Source organism: Peromyscus californicus, unplaced genomic scaffold (genome assembly GCF_007827085.1).
Source record: "Peromyscus californicus insignis strain IS unplaced genomic scaffold, ASM782708v3 Scaffold_24__1_contigs__length_46423439, whole genome shotgun sequence".
NCBI classification, from domain to species: domain Eukaryota; kingdom Metazoa; phylum Chordata; class Mammalia; order Rodentia; family Cricetidae; genus Peromyscus; species Peromyscus californicus.
Window position 1 is genome coordinate 44,013,078 of NW_026294535.1, and position 15,832 is coordinate 44,028,909.

Sequence of the window (15,832 nt, forward strand, 5' to 3'; positions counted from 1 at the left end):
CCCCAAAGGGACAGAGACACCGGTCTAAGCTGCTCGGAGGTTTAAAGGGAGAGGAGCTGGTGAGTTATGAGAAGAAGGTCCAGGAGACACACCTATTGAGCTGGACCTGGCAGGCAGTTTTGTGAGAAATCACACACAACGGCATTCTCCAGAGTGCCTGCCTTGGGTGCCTTTGGGAAGTGGGCTGCTGGACAACTGTAGCTCCCTGCTGGTTCTGGCGTGTGTGTGTGTGTGTGTGTGTGTGTGTGTGTGTGTGTGTGTGTGTGTGTGTGTGTGTGTGTGTGTATGTGCATGCGCCTGCGTGTCTGAGTATGTGACTACAGCCTGCATCTTCTACCCTACCAGCTCTCCTCCTCCCCTCCAGCCACCCTGGGATTGGTGACTCTCAGCCCCTCCCCTTGGCTCCCCCAAACCCTCCCAGAACCTTTATCAGGGAGCTGGGACTGGTTCCTGCCACCTTCCAGAGCCCCTGCACTCGCTTGTCTCCCGAGCAGCACCAGCCAGCTCCCTGATCCTACCGTCCAGCCAGCTCCACAGGTAGGTCCTGGGAGGATAGTGTGGTGGGCTGAAGCTGGCATGAGGATGATGGCTGAGAACCAGAAGGGGATAAAGGAGAGGGCAGCCTCTGATAGGCAGGTAGGCAATCAGAAAAGGCCCCAAGATGGAGAGGTGTCTGGGGCCAGAACTGAGACTGATTCTTAGAGGTTAGAAAGTTTTTCTTTAAGTCTGGGGTTATCTTGTACTGTGAGACAGTAACTGGGGTCTCTTCTTAAGCTAAAGACACAGACCAGATCATGTCCTGTGAATCTATCATCCTTATCATCTAGAGACCCCCAACACCACATCATTGCTCATTGGTAGGCAGATCCTGGGGAGCTGTTTAATAGGGGGACCCCCTTCTCAGAGGTGCGTCTCACCTCTTCAGATCAGGGCTTGGATAGGGGAGGAGAAGAGCTGGAAAAACACGGTGGAGCCCAGGTGCTGGTTAGGAGGGCCGCTGGTCAGGAGGGAGGGCCGCTGGTCAGGAGGGAGGGCCGCTGGTCAGGAGGGAGGGCCGCTGGTCAGGAGGGCCCGCCGGGTTCCCACCAGGCTGTGTCTTCCCTGATTCTCACCTTTGTCCTTTAGACACCATGAGGTGCGCCATGCTGTTCGCTGCCATCCTGGCGCTCAGCTTGGCTTGCAGCTTTGGGGCTGTCTGTGAGGAGTCTCAGGAGCAGGTGGCACCTGGTGGGAGGCACAGTAAGGTAAGATGTCCCCTGACAGAGTCCAGTCCCTCAGGGAGACTTGGGATTCTGTCTGTCTGGATAGCTGGAGGAAGGGAGGTGGGCTGGTGGGGTTGGGCATTTTGTTTCTAAATTTCTCAGTATTTCTGGTCCTCTCCTATTTCTGTTGTATCCAGGGCATCTCTCCGTGTCTTGGATATCTGGTAGATAACGTGTACCTTAAAAAATATTGCTCAGCATTCTATGGACTGAGCAGTTTGCATTTATCTATACATTGCATATATATATACATATGTATCACAACAATTAAAGAGGAGCATGGATTTGAGAGAGCAAGAGGGGAGCACATGGGAGAGGTTGGAGAAAAGAAAGGAAATGGGAGAAATAATGTAATTATATTTTAATTTAATTTTTTAAAATTAAAGAATATGTTGTTCAGTTGTTGGCTGGTGACATGGTGATGGAGCGGTGCTGTGGGTAAGTTGGCTACGTAAGTTCTCTGTAGTCTGGCTCAGCTCTGTCTCTTGGCAAGGGACAGATCTCCCTCCCTCGACGGAGCCAGAGGCAGGCAGCATTTCTTTCCCAAGTGGCCCTCTGCAGACTATTTCATCTATCGGTGACACGTGTTCTTTTATTTTCAAGATGCAGATACCGCCCCCATCCTCTGCGCGCGCCCACCTCCCACAGTCTCAGGAGTGTCTAAGTCCCAAGGTTTCCTTTTCTCTTCTCTCCCTTGCCTACTTCGAGCCTCTGCTTAGACTGGTAACACAGAAATCAAAAAGCAAGCCAGGGCGAGCCTGGATTTCCAAAGTTCCTCTAAGAAAAAGAAGAGGACTTGTCAGGGTCGGTGTAGGGGGAGTGCAGGGAGGAAGTCTTTTTAGGGGTTTGAGTTGACAGCAGTTACATTGGTACAAATGCTTTTAAGATGATTACAGGTGGGACTTATTACAAATTCAGCGTGTGAAGCCTTCTGCCTCTCCAGCTCCAATCTGCTTAGCATCTCATTACAGGAGGTGGGCTGAGTATTCGAACAATTTGGAAAAAGTGGCTTCTGGGAAGCTACGTGCTGGGCAGAGAGAGGAGCGGGGAGAAGGAGAGGGAGAGAGAGGGAGAGAGACAGAGACAGAGACAGAGAGAGAGAGAGAGAGAGCACGCGCGTGCGCTGTGCGCGCACGCGCGCACACACACACACGCATGCACACACACGCACACATGCACACGCGCACACACGCACACGGAGAACATGCATGCTCTCCCGGGCAGCTGTGCCGGTAGCGGCAGTTGCGCACCAGATCCAGACAAAACCCACTGCCCCGTAAGTGTCAAGTCCAGCTGGACCCTGTGTAGTCAGGGTGGTCCGATGATCTGGGTTCTTCAGAGACAAGCCCACTACAGTGCTAGAGTACCAAGGAAACCCCTCCTCCCCTCTTGGTCAACAAAAGAGACCATCTCTCTCCCCAAGGTCTGTGGGTACCAGAAATACTGGGTGGAATACATGTGTGGGGTGGTGCCTGGGTGACTTGTTTGGGTTGTATCCTGGGTGTCCCCTGCAGCCCAAGGATACTAGGACGCTAGAGAAGGGCATAGCTGAGATTCAGGTTAGAGGACACCTGCTAAGTGTGATGGGCCTTGCTTGGGTGTGGGGAGGTCATGGTTCACTCCATGGACTAACCCCATCTTTGAGCAAGCTGGTTTCTGAAGCTCTGACTTTGTCACTGAGAGGTGGCAGGAGCTGGGTGGGGGGTTCTAGGAGACAATCATCCTTGGTCTTGGGGGACAGCATGGTCAGCACCCCAGGAAGTCAGTCCAAGGCCAGGCCAACAGGCCAGCCATCCGGAAGTCTCTACATGGCTCTGAACTCCACCATGTACACGAGCACCATGGGGTCACATTCAGATTCAGGTCCTGTCCAGGTTTCAGGTAGGATTCTGCATTTCTAACACAATCCCAGGGCTGCTGCCCCTGCTCACCCATCACACTTTACACACCCATTTCTCTTCCAGGCTAAGCCAGAGGAAATCCTGAAGGAAGTGGGGTATTGGATTCAACTGTGGTGGGGTTTGGGGCAAGGCTATTTTGTGCCAGAAGAGAGCAGGTGGATGGGGTGTGGACCTTGCCCCTCAGCTCTCTGCTCCTCTCCCCTACAAGGACTCTGACCACTACCAGCTGCCCCAGTCTTTGCTCCGGAGACTCTATGACAGCCGCTCAGTCTCTCTGGAAGGGTTGCTGAAAGTGCTGAGCAAGGCTAGCGTGGGTAGGAGGAAGCTCTGGAGAGGGAGGGGCACAGGGGCAGGGCCTGGGGAACCCCTTGGGGGGAGGGGGACGGGGGGGGTGTCCTAGTGAGTTGGTGAGGGCTGTGATTTGAATTTCTCTCTAATTGTTGCTTCCTACACTCTTGTGCTTGGCGTCACAGGACCTAAGGAGACATCGCTTCCTCAGAAACGTGAGTAGCTTCTCCATCATCTGTGCTGACCATTTGCCCAAAGTTCCGCGGGCACGAAGCCAGCAAGCCATTTTGGCTGACCTCATCTCAGCCGGTGCAGACAATGCGCCAGCTGCAATTGCCTAGCCAGCCTTTCTGAGGGGGAGATGGTGCCAGGGAACAAGGAGAGAGCAGGTGTGAGGGGCGTGGGAGGCTGCCCCATCCCTCACTGGCTGGTCACTGGGAACTGAGGGGCTCTCCTGATGGCAGTAAAGGTCCTAAGCCAGGCACCTGCTGTGGTAGAAAAGTGATGAGATGTGGGTGTGTGAGTGCTGGGGGGCGGGGGCGGGAAGAGAGGACGGGCGGATAATATCCCTGCTGGCTGTGGAGTTCAGGCCCCAAGGGGATACAGAGGAGCCAGATGTGGCGACGACACACATTTGTAATTCCAGAGCTCAGAGGTTAAGAAAGGAGAGATGGAAAGTACAGGCTAGCCTGGGCTACACCAGAAATTCCAGGGCAGTGTAGGATACTTAGACTGGAGAGGGAGAGGGACAGGGACAGAGAGAGGATGAATTCCAGTCTCAGAAGTCTTGACATGTATGTGGACAACATTGGCCTTTTCTTTCAGGTGACATGCATGATTTCTTTGTGGGACTCATGGGCAAGAGGAACAGCCAGCCAGGTAGGGTACACCCAGCAAGAAGGTCTGGGTACTGCCAAGGATATGTCAGAGGTGCCTCCCAATTCGTCACCAGAGAGGAAGATCAGACTTTTCTCCGTTGTAGTGAGTGCGTCTCTTCCTTCCTCAGCCATTTCCCTGAGCACAGTAGGACAGCCCTGCTGTGGCTGAGGGACAGAAGGGTCTGCCTCCTGCCCGTTCTCCCAGCCCTGTGTTCCGGTGCTGTCTTTCATAGCCAGCCCTTCACTGATTCAGAATTCTTCCTAACTGTCCCGCTTGCTCCAACCCAGACACTCCCACTGATGTGACTGAAGAGAATACCCCCAGCTTCCGCACCCTCAAATAGGCACCCGTGAGAATAAGGTAAGCACTGTTGGGGGTGAGGGGGTGAGGGGGCGGGGGCTGCCAGCTGTGGTGCTCACAGATACTACCAATGCCCTAAAACACAGACACACTGCCGGTGTCCAGCACACCGAGCGTCAAATGCAATGATGCCCAGAGAGAGGGGCACGTACTTGTCCCCACTGCTCTGTTTCATCTCCTTCTCCTGTGTCATGGACTCTGTTGATTATTGAGCAGACAGAGTGAGTGTGGTAGGAAACAGGGAGAGGGATCCTGTGGAGGCTTCTCCAATGGTCAGCTGGTGGGTTTTGTTTTTTTTTTAAGACACTATCTTCTTGTGATCTATACAAAAGATGGTGAAATCATCTTTCAGTCACTGTGAGTCTGATTCACAGCTGAAGCGTTTGCTCTCCCGAAGAGGTTGAACTGTGCTGGGTTACAGCCTCAGAATGCAGTCAGTACAGTTATGATTTAGGAAGAGATTCAGGGATGCTAAAAGTCTGGAAATAGCTGGAAACCACGTCTTAGCCACCCACTGCAGCAGAATGTATTAGAACAGGATTTACATTCAATCCTGGCCTGCCTTTCTCTGGCTGTGTCTCCTTGGCCACGTGACTTAACACCGTGCCTCAGTTTCCCCATCTGGAATATAAGGATGGTGATAAAATCTCCCAAGGTTGCGGTTTTACAGACCTTCATAACGGTTCCTGGCACACTGGGAGTCTTCTATATTATGGCTCTTCAGGTCTGGAAGCTGAGTGTTGGCAACGGTGGGTGGAGAATGTCCTCATGTGTTCCCCTGGCTGGCTTTTGTCTGACTGCTGAAAGCCATCTAGGCCAGACCTCAGGACTGAGTGGGCTGAGAGATTCCTCACTTGTCCACTAGTGTGAAAGTCCCTCGGGGAAGTCTAGTCAAAACACAGAAACTTCTGCCTTGATGCAGTCTACCCACACACGGCAACAGCAGCTTAATTGATGCCTTCCTTTTTTTCTGGCTTCTAAAGAGAAGGAAGACAAGAGTGAATGGGGACCCTGGGAAGCCTCTGCGGTCTACACAGGCTCCTTCCTTTCTCTCCTTGCTCTGGGAATTCACAGTCACTGGTTTCAGGGTGGCCAGTTTGAGACCCCAGAAGCTGACCCTTGATACCACCTGTTCATGACTCCCTCCGACCCCGGACCAGTTCCGGTCCCCCATTTACTGTTGGGTGAGAGGGCACAAAGGACTGTAATAACTGTAACTTGCTGATTACATGGTGCTTACCATATCATTTTGCTCTCATTAGATGGTTATTTCAGTCCTGCCGATGGCCAGATAATTATACGGGTAGCTATATCTGGGTGACATACTCTCCTCCAACGTTATGCACTGGCCATAAAGATAATTACAGTGCAATTTTGCCATCGTATTTTATACAAATGGTAAATGCAAGTGCATTGTGGAAATCTACTTTTAATATTTGCTGGTGAATCCAAGTTCTTTCAGTGGGACTGAGCCAGTAATTGCTGCCTTCCTAATCTCACCACTGACGGTATTCTAAGCCTGTTAGGTGCAGACAGATGGGACATGCAGTCCCCAGGGGCTAGCATTTAAAGGCGATTAGAGGAAGTGGATCAACACTGCGTCATTTTATTTCATTCACATGAAGCTACTGAAACGGAAGTCATTCAGAGCCTGTCTGGGAAGAAGGACTGGGTTAAACAGGGAGGGGGGACGGGGACGGGCGGGACAGGGCGGGGGACGGGGGGACGGGACCGGTCACTGTGGACCGGCTGTGTCTGTGCCAGCCTCCTGGGAGTGCTGGGTGATAGGAACTGGTGACTTCACTTTTCTGCATGCACTCCACAGACCAGGACACAGTGTTTAGCACATCGGGGAAGGGGCAGGCACCTGCTGCCAGCAGTTAGTCCCCCAGCCCAAAGGCTGCTGGGACAGCTGAGAGTTAAGCTTTCCCTTCGGCAGAGGTGGCCATCCCTTGTTCCCCTCAGTGGGTGGGACAGTGGGCGCTTTGTGGGACAACGATCTGATTTTAAAGTTTTATTTGTTTATTTTTGTCTTTAGCACTCCACTTCTGGACCCCGGACTGCATCATAAAGACATAGTCCATGTACCAATCCCAGTGCATGCTCTCCTGATTCCCTTTCTCTTTCCCAAGCTTGTGCCATCCTCCTTTTGATTCCCTCTCCTCCTTAGCATAGAAGCTGCATGTGAATAGCCTCAATCCCCTGGGCACTAAGTATTCAGTATGGTTTCTGTAGTGTCCTGCATTTAAAATACAGTGTTTCCTCTTCCACAATAAAGGATTTTTACAAAGGAGCGAAGTGAGAGATTAGTTGATGAAAGAATGGTTTTTTTTTTTCTTCAGAAACACATATACACAAAAAGATGATAGTGCTTGCATTGTGGTTTAGCAGGTAAAGGAGCTTGCCACACAGGCCTGATTACCTGAGTTCAATACCTGGAATCCACCATGGAAGGAAGAGAATGGAGTCTCAAAGATTGTCTTTTGATCTCCACATTGTGTCATGGCATGGGCCCTTTCTCTTACACACACACACACACACACACACACACACACACACACACACACACACACACTTAAACAAAAACCACTACACATGATAGTTAAATAGACATATCTTCATCTTGGATACATATTAATTGTTCTACTAGAACCCTAAACAATTCTTCACACAATTAACATCAGATTTGGTGATTAAAAGAACAAATGTACAGCAGTGTGGTGGCACACACCTGTACCTCAGTATTGTGGAATGTTATTCCTGTACCTCAGTATTGTGGAATGTTATTTTAACTGGGCAAAGATGTGTTGCATTTGTTTATGCTGCAGAATATGACTTTAACTGTGTAAAGGTGGGCTACTTTTGTTTGTGTTGCATTTGTTTAATTACGAAAAGCTGTTTCACTTGCCTGCCTAAGGCACCCGATTGGTCTAATAAAGAGCTGAATGGCCAATAGCTGGGAAGAGAAAGGCTAGGCGGCAGAGGGAATAAATAGAAGGAAGACTGGGAAAAAGAGGAGAGAAAGAGGGGCACACCAGGGGTGTTAAGTCAGCCGCAGTCGAAGTAAGCTATACAGAAAGAAAGAAGATAAAATGCCCCAAGGCAAAACATAGATGAACAGAAACAGGTTAAGTTAGAAGAGCTAGCCAGAAAGAAGCCTAAGCTAGGCCGAGCATTCAAAACTAATAATTGTCTGTGTCATGATTTGGGAGCTGATTGGTGGCCCCAAAGAAAAAGCCTGGTACACCCCAGCTCTTAGTCTGGGTCACAAAAGGGAGACTCTGTTTCAAGAAAAAAACCGCAACACATTTGGATAGTTTGTAACAAAGTCAGAGGTGAGTTTCAGAAACGGGGAAATTCAGTCAGCAACTCCCGCGCGCACTTAGGGGACTGTGGAAAGACTCTGCCCCCGCCCCCCAATGTTAGCGTGGGTTCTAACAGGTCCCGGGGATGAGATGGTAACCACTGCCGGGTGGCTGTTCCCTCCTGGTTACATCTGATCATTGCTGTCTGCAGTCAAGGGCAGCTGTGATCCTCCACATGCAGCCCTCCTGAGGCTGGCTTATTAACATTCCCGTGTGAAGGGAGGGAGGGGAAGGCCAAGAATCCCTGTTCCTCCCCAAGGATGTGAAGTGGTGAACTATGGCAGGGGACCTTGAGTAGCTCTTTCTAGTTCCGCTGCCAGGAAGCTCCCTGGGATGCAGCTTTCGTGACTGTTACCCATACTGGGGTGGGGTGTTGGGGGGAAGCTTTCCCATAACATAGCTCTCCAAGTAACCTGCTCCTGGAAGGAACCTCAAACTCCAAACTCATAGGTTTACCAAGCTGACCGTAGACACGATTGTCTCTTTGGTATGTTGTTGCTCTGGGACCAATAAAAATTGCCCCCCCACCCAAAAAAAAACCCACAACACTCATTCATGGATTTTGTAGTATGGCAGGGTTATGGACAAGCAAACACAGCTTGATCTGGTTGGGGTGAGAAGGCTAGACAGGGAGGCTATTACAGAGGCCGAAAGAGATGCAACGTCCTCAGTCTTAGCTGCTGTCGTCATAGAAAGGGCTGATCTGATTCTTCCTTTACAGTGTGCCCATTACCAGCCCTTTCAATACTGGCATAGTAGACCCCAGAATGTGGCCTTCCATGTCACGGGCGTGGGTGTCTTTTATCAGTCTGATGTGCTAAGGATCACAGCCCCACTGATCCCAAGGGGTGGCTCTGTACCCCAGTGGAGCATCATGGGAAATCCCCGAGCTCCCAGCCTCAGCTAGGTGTTATGTAGTTGTTTGTGCACTGGAGCTGGAGAAATGCAAAGATGACGTTTAGCCTTCCCAAGGCACCGTCAGGACCAGGTTTTGGAGCCAGGTGCCGCTTCCTGTAGTCCTTCTCACCCCAGGGAAAGTTCCAGTTTCCCAACTGGGTTTCCTTTTGACGGACAGCTACACAGTTTAGGTGGGGAAGGGAGAGAAAGCTCCCATTCACAGCCAGGTCAAAAGTGAGCGCACTTGGTGTCGAGAACGAGAGAGGAGAGACGTTAAGGGTTTCAGTGACAACCTCTCTCTCACCCGAGGAAAGGTGGGGGGTGGGGAGGGACAGGTCTGTTGGGGAGGGTCGGGTCCTTAAGGATGTGATGGAGATGCTGAAGTGTAGCTCTTCGCAGTTGGCTTCTGGTGTGTGGGGGGGGGAGGGAAGAGGACTCAGTCATCTTTGAGGGGCTAGCCATGCTCCGATGAGTACATGGGCAGCACAGACTGCATTTGGTCCATTTTGGGGGGGGGCAAGGGTGGGAGGGTGGACCTGGGAGGAAGGGGAAGTGTGTGATTGAGGCGAACTGTATGAAATTCCCAAATAATCAATAAGAATATTATGTTGCCAAAAAAAAAAAAAGTGGCAGTACTCCAGATTCTAGAGCCACTCCCCAGAGGTCATCTATTGGACCTCTCAAAATGAGCTATCTACAGGGTATTTGAGACACTTTTGCAGGGTCTAGGGGAATGTTTTGGGTCTGTGAAAGCCCCATGAGTTGGCTCTGCTCAAACCTGGAGTCTGCCATGTGTGCTGAGCGGCGACCATGGTCTGCTAAGTAGAACATGAATGTAGAGAGGTTGCTCTCTGGTGGAGCAGGCAAATACTACAGCGCCAGTGATCTCGGGAAAATCAGTCTCTAAAACCAATCTCTCCCCCTTCCCCTCCCTTCCCTCTCTTCCTTTCCTCACTACGTAGCCCAGGCTGGCCTCAAATTCCCCAAATCTTCCTACCACATCCGTCTTCTCAAATTCCTATTTACTGTACTTGGAGAAGGGCGCAGGATTGAGTCCCTCTTCTTCCTGTTATAAAGAGGTTGAAGTCTACAGAGACCTAATCCCTCTACTAAATTCCAGATCCCTTCTTCCCTTGTACCCTTGTGCGCACGTATCATTGCGACTGTGTGTGTGGTGATTTTCTTTTAACAGCGCTAGATAATAAACAATATACACTTTGGTCTACACCTTCCAGGTGATTCCATAGCTGGTGAAGTTGACTAGGCTTCATACTCCAAAGATGGCTAAGGCAGCTGGTGAGAGAGGATGAGCAGATCTTGCGAGACCTGTGCCTGTCTCATCAGGGTTAGGGTTAGGGAGCTTTGGGGCTGCCTTGCCCAGCTGTGGGAGCTGGACCCGTTGTCGGAATACAGCATCGACCTTCGAGGAACTCTTCCACTACAGAGCAAAGTGAAATTCCCCACCCCAAACTATAAGAACGGGTTTGCCGGGTGGTGGTGGTAATCCCAGCACTCGGGAGGCAGAGGCAGGCGGATCTCTGTGAGTTCGAGGCCAGCCTGGTCTACAGAGCGAGATCCAGGAAAGGCGCAAAGCTACACAGAGAAACCCTGTCTCGAAAAACCAAAAAAAAAAAAAAAAAAAGAACAGGTTTGCTTGACTGTTGTGTGAATTTTTGTGGGAGGCAAATGTCTTTTCACCCCAGAGAAGTCACCAATGGCAGACCAAAGAAATAACTCCACTCGAGTCTGCTTGGTTTGTGAATGGAAAAAAAGAAAAAGAAATTTAAAAAAAAAAAAAGAAAAAAAAAAGAAGGAAACATGACTGTTCCTTGTGGAGGAGGTTTATTGTAGGTAAAAGGGAGACATAGCCAGAGGCATGGACATCTGGGAGAGTCCAGAGTGGACATGACCAGACTAAGCTGGGCCGTGTGGGGAGAGGGGGAGGGGAAGGGAGAGAGGAGAGCAGGGGAACCCAGTGCAGCAGCCAGGAGGTTCAAAAAGAGTGGGAGACCAAAATAACTGGATTATATAGGGAAAGGCAGCCCAGACCCCTGGGCTGGAAAGTTAGGGTGGGGATGGGGTGTGCAAGCCAGAAGGGCCCTGTAACAGGTAGGGGCTGAGGGAGAATCTGGTGGGTGGTGTCTGCTTTGATATGTTAAAATGGCACCTCCTCTATTTGTCCCAGGTTTGGAACCTAACAGCTTGGTAAACCAACGAGTTTAATTAGGGTTAGTTACAGGAACATGAGCGAGGGATTATTTACAGGCGTCTGGGTAACTTACAGGGGCTACGTCACCGAAGAAAATGTCTCGACAGTCGTTAACTGATCATACACCCTCAGGTAAGTGGGTGCCCTCTACACCAGCAACCACTAACTGCCCATGCCAGCTAGCTTCTTGACAGCGTGTCCCAAGCTAGAGTCACCCTGGAGAAGGGAATCTCAATTGAGACAATGCCTCCATGAGATCAGGCTATGGGTAAGCCCGAGGGAGCATTTTCTTGTTGAAGGTGTATGTGGGAGGGCCTAGCCCAGTGTGGGTGGTGCCACCCCTAGGCACGAGGTCATGGGGAGAAGCAAGCCTGTTTGCAGTGTTTCTCCACGGCCTCTGCTTCAGTTTCCGCCTCTGGGTTCCTGCCCTGGCCTCCCTTCATGATGAACCATAAACTGTGAGTCAGATAAACCCTTTCCCCAACGTTAGGGTTTAGCGGCAGAAGGGTACCTTGGCATATCAGGGCCAAGGAATGCCGCAGGAATCACACTACGCAACAGATCACGCAAGAGATTTATTGGGGGGGGGGGTGTGGGGGAGCGAAAGGCCACCTCTGATCCCGGACAAGAGCGAGAGAAGAGTGGGCCAGCGATGGCGTGGACTTTTTAAACGGCATGTGTTTCATATTTGGTGGCTGGTGATGACATTTCGCATTTGGCTGCTGGTGCTGAGCTGCCGAGGGAGGCTGGGGCAGGGTGGGGGTTGTGAGGGGGTGAGGGATGAGGGGTTGGTGGGGAAGGGGACCTGGTTCCTAACACCCCACAAGTTGTTTTTGGTCATGGTGTTTTTTATCACAGCAATACACACCCTAACAAAAACACTACCGATATGTCCCGGAAAGCAGTGGGGCCTCGTGAGTACCCCACCCGTGACAGGCACTAATGGGCCCAGTCTTATGCAGATCTAGTTAGTCACAGCTACAGAAAGATTCAGGAGGGCAGTTGCCTTATCATGCTCTGAGGACGGTGATCCCCAACACGGCCCCTTTCCCCGGACCCTTCTGTGCCATTCTGTTAACCCTGAGATTTGTGAGGAGAAAAAAAACCCCAAGCCCATGGCTGTCCAATTAAAGCAAGCTGTATTTCGGGGTGCACCCAGGACTGGCTGCCTCACCCTAAGTCAGGATTTGAGAGAGCAGCTCCCACTGGCCTCCTGAAGTCCCTCATAGGAGAGATAAGTAAGGTTCACAAGGATGAGAGGGTTGGCAGTCGCACATTGTTAGAAGGACCCAGTGAGAAGGGCAGAAATGGGGGTGCAAGCAGTTTGCATCAGACCTTAGAAACAGGAACTTCTTTCTAATTACAAATAGAAACCTTATTTTGCAAGGATTTAACACAGGACAAACAGGAACTTATTCTTTAACTAGGATTTAACACAGGACAAACAGGAACTTCTTAATTACAGCTGGAAACCTTAACTCGCAAGGACTTAACACAGGGCAAACAGGAACTTATTCCTTATCTGTCTTCACTGCAAACAGGACTCTTAACCTGCAAGGTACAATTTTCCTGTTTTGGTTTCCCATTAACTTGCGAGGCGTATTGTTCCTGTTTTGGTCTCACAATTCCTTGAGTCCTGGAGGGGTTACTGTGGACATCTCACTCAGGACTGAGCATCCAATAACCACTCAGCAGTTATCAGTTATGAGTCTGCACTTAACCACTGACCACTACAAAAAGCAGCTTTCCTGGCCAAGGATGACGTCGACAATAAAATATGGGCATAAACATCAATGTTTGGAAGGCAGTTTGAGAAAATGGGGTGATGAGGATGGTGAGTCAGAAACCGTGTCTGTGAGACCAGGAGTATGGGTGTAAGGACATCAAGGTAAAAAGGCACTGAGTGGGGAAACAAGAGAAAGAGCCCCAGAAAACGAAAGAGGCAGGATTTTCTCTGCAAAGAACCCAGCTGGCATGCCCTGCCACAACAAGCAGTAGGAGCTGAGCTGGATCCTGCCAAAGATCCCATCAGGCATGGCTTCGTCAGAGAGACGGTTAATGCTGTTGTAAAGTCAAACTAGACGCTGAACTCCTCTGGCCCAGAAGTCCCAGTACAAGCAGTTCAAAGAGAATACGTTCTGATTATCATAGTTTCATGTACTGGGCCTTTAAGGCCCCTGTGTGGATGCTGTGCCACAGGTTTTGCCTTCCTCTGAATTAAAGGTTGGGCCTGAGAGATGTCTCTATCACTTCTGCTTCACCCCCTCCTCACTGTCCAATTCTTCCACTGGTTTCAAGTTTTAGGAACCCAGGAGGGGGTGTCAGCACAGATTTTTTTTTTTTCTTTGAGACAGGCTTTCATGTAACCCTGGCTAGCTTTAAATTTGCTGTATAGCTGTAGCTGAGGAAGACCTTGACCTTCTGATAATTGTGTATATACTGACAACATGACCGTTCCATGGTATGGTTAAAAGGGAAGGTATTTTTATTGTAGATACGAGAGAGAAATAGACATAGAGGAATCTGAAAGAGTCCAAAGTAGAGAAAGAAGTAGACTGAATCTGGCCATGGACTTGACCATGAGAGAAGCAGGACCCGAGGGATCAGAGAGGAGAGGAAACACAGCGGGGTTATAAGGGAGATGAGTAGCGGGTAGGAGGGAAGTCCTCCAGGAGGGTGGGGGTTAGGGTAAGGGAGGAGGTGAGAAGGGTTAGCATGGACTGAAAAGTGCAGCAGGTATTTGTGATACTAGGGGAGCCTGGAGGCCAGCCTGTGTTTTGGTATGCTGATTGGCACCACAGGGTAGCCATATGTCCCTTCTGCCAGAGATAAGGGAAATGACTCTTTCAGTAGAGGGGAACCAGCTTTACAAGTTCCTGAGGAGTGCTGGCTTATAACGGCCAGACATCCTCCAATAACCAGGTTGAGCCCATGTCTAGATATTTGGACTGCCTTTTGGAATTTTGGGAAATGGAATGTCCTTTGGACCTGACACCTTCTGTCTTTACCTGCTGAATTCTGGGATTACGAACGTACACCACTACACCCCAGGTTTCTGTGGCCCCTAGGGATCAAAACCAGGGTCTCATACATTCTAGGCAAGCATTCTTCCGACTGAGCAACGGCCTCAGTTCATGATATAATTCACATTCTCTTTCCCCCAACCACGTAAATTGCAAGCCAGCGACCCCCAACCCCAGCTCCACCAATTCGGAGTCTACTATCTATATGCCCTTTGCTCATACATGGGTTCGCTCTCTGTTTCTGTCACTCTCTTGTCCTTGCTCACTCTCCATCCCCAATAAACCTCTGGCATGAGAGCTGGTGTGTGGTGTGGTGTGATATCTGCGACATTCTTTGGCCCCCATCTGCCAAGGTACTCTTCCATTGCCAAACCCTAACAGTAATTCCTCCCTTACGTGGGCCAGTTTCTGGGTGGATAGCTGAGGCTCAGTTGCATCTCTTATTGCCCAGGACAGGGACTATGCACCTGACGCCACAGCTGTTTCCATTCCAACTCCCGTTCCATGTGCGCTACTTTTCGGGATTGTAATACATAATCTAGTCTGTCACTGTGGTGATGTCCTTGCACTCTTGTGGGAGACTCATTCATCAAGGAGGCTTGCCACTCCGTATCACGTAGATGAAGACAGCCACCCTGAGTCACTGCTCCACCATCGGAGGAACAGCCTTAGTGGTGTGCCTTTTTACCCACAGCAAGGTCAGTGCAAGTGAAGCAAGAAGACAGGCCATTGCACGCCCTCATTCACTGTGGGGTGGGAGTTGTAAACTGGTGTGACCACTATGGAAATCAGAGTGTTTTGTTTTTTTGTTTTTTTCGAGACAGGGTTTCTCCATGTAGCTTTGCGCCTTTCCTGGAACTCACTCTGTAGACCAGGCTGGCCTCGAACTCACAGAGATCTGCCTGGCTCTGTCTCCCAAGTGCTGGGATTAAAGGCGTGCGCCACCACAGCCCGCAGAGTGTTTCTTAAAAAACTAAAAATAGAATTACCTTACAACCTGGACATATCACTTCTGGGTCAAAGGATCTGCTGTCCTACTACAGAGATATTTGCACGTGTATTTATTGTTGCTGTATTCATAACACCAAGGGAACAGAACCAACCTAGATGCCCATCAACGGGCAGACAATGAAAATGTTGTATATGTATATTGTATAATTATTAAGCAAGGTGGCCCAGGCTCAGAAATACAAACATCACACATTCTCTCTTATATGAAGGTCCTTCTAATTTCTAACTTTTATGTATTTGTATTTGGGTGGGAGTGTGTTTAGAGACAAGGGAACTAGAAAGGGTCTCACACAGGAGAGGACAAAAAAGGAGGCCATAAGGGAGATGGGTGGCGGGGTGGATAACAGAGCACATGTAATTTGAAAGTGGAAGAATCCTAGGGATGGAGGGGCTTCGGCAGGAGCGAGGAACAGGGAGGAGGAGGAAGAGAAGAGGTGGTGGCGGGCAGTGGGTCAAACTCTACAGAGCGAGATCCAGGCCAGGCGCAAAGCTACACAGAGAAACCCTGTCTCGAAAAACCAAAAAAAAAAAAATAGAAAAGATAAAAATGAAACAAACAAAACTAAATAGACATAAAAACGTCGTAAGGAAACCCATTCATTGCTTTGTAGCTAATTATAGAAGAGGAGGAAGAGGA

The 15,832-nt window shown here is 50.0% G+C and overlaps 1 protein-coding gene across 1 annotated transcript; it reads left to right on the forward strand.

Moving 5' to 3' along the window:
- The first annotated feature begins 403 nt into the window (after window positions 1-403).
- Window positions 404-6,983, forward strand: Tac3 (tachykinin precursor 3). The gene is made up of 7 exons (XM_052753610.1): window positions 404-537; window positions 1,126-1,244; window positions 3,372-3,477; window positions 3,637-3,666; window positions 4,277-4,330; window positions 4,618-4,690; window positions 6,729-6,983. Exons 2-6 carry the CDS (start codon window positions 1,131-1,133, stop codon window positions 4,671-4,673), a joined length of 360 nt encoding a protein of 119 aa, XP_052609570.1. The 5' UTR covers window positions 404-537; window positions 1,126-1,130; the 3' UTR covers window positions 4,674-4,690; window positions 6,729-6,983.
- Window positions 6,984-15,832: the final 8,849 nt, after the last annotated feature.

Coding starts and splice junctions, on each gene's coding strand:
- Tac3 (XM_052753610.1), top strand. CDS start 1,131: ATGAGGTGCGCCATGCTGTTCGCTGCCATCCTGGCGCTCAGCTTGGCT. Junction 1,245..3,371: donor CTGGTGGGAGGCACAGTAAG/GTAAGATGTCCC, acceptor CTCCCCTACAAG/GACTCTGACCACTACCAGCT. Junction 4,331..4,617: donor CAAGAGGAACAGCCAGCCAG/GTAGGGTACACC, acceptor GCTCCAACCCAG/ACACTCCCACTGATGTGACT.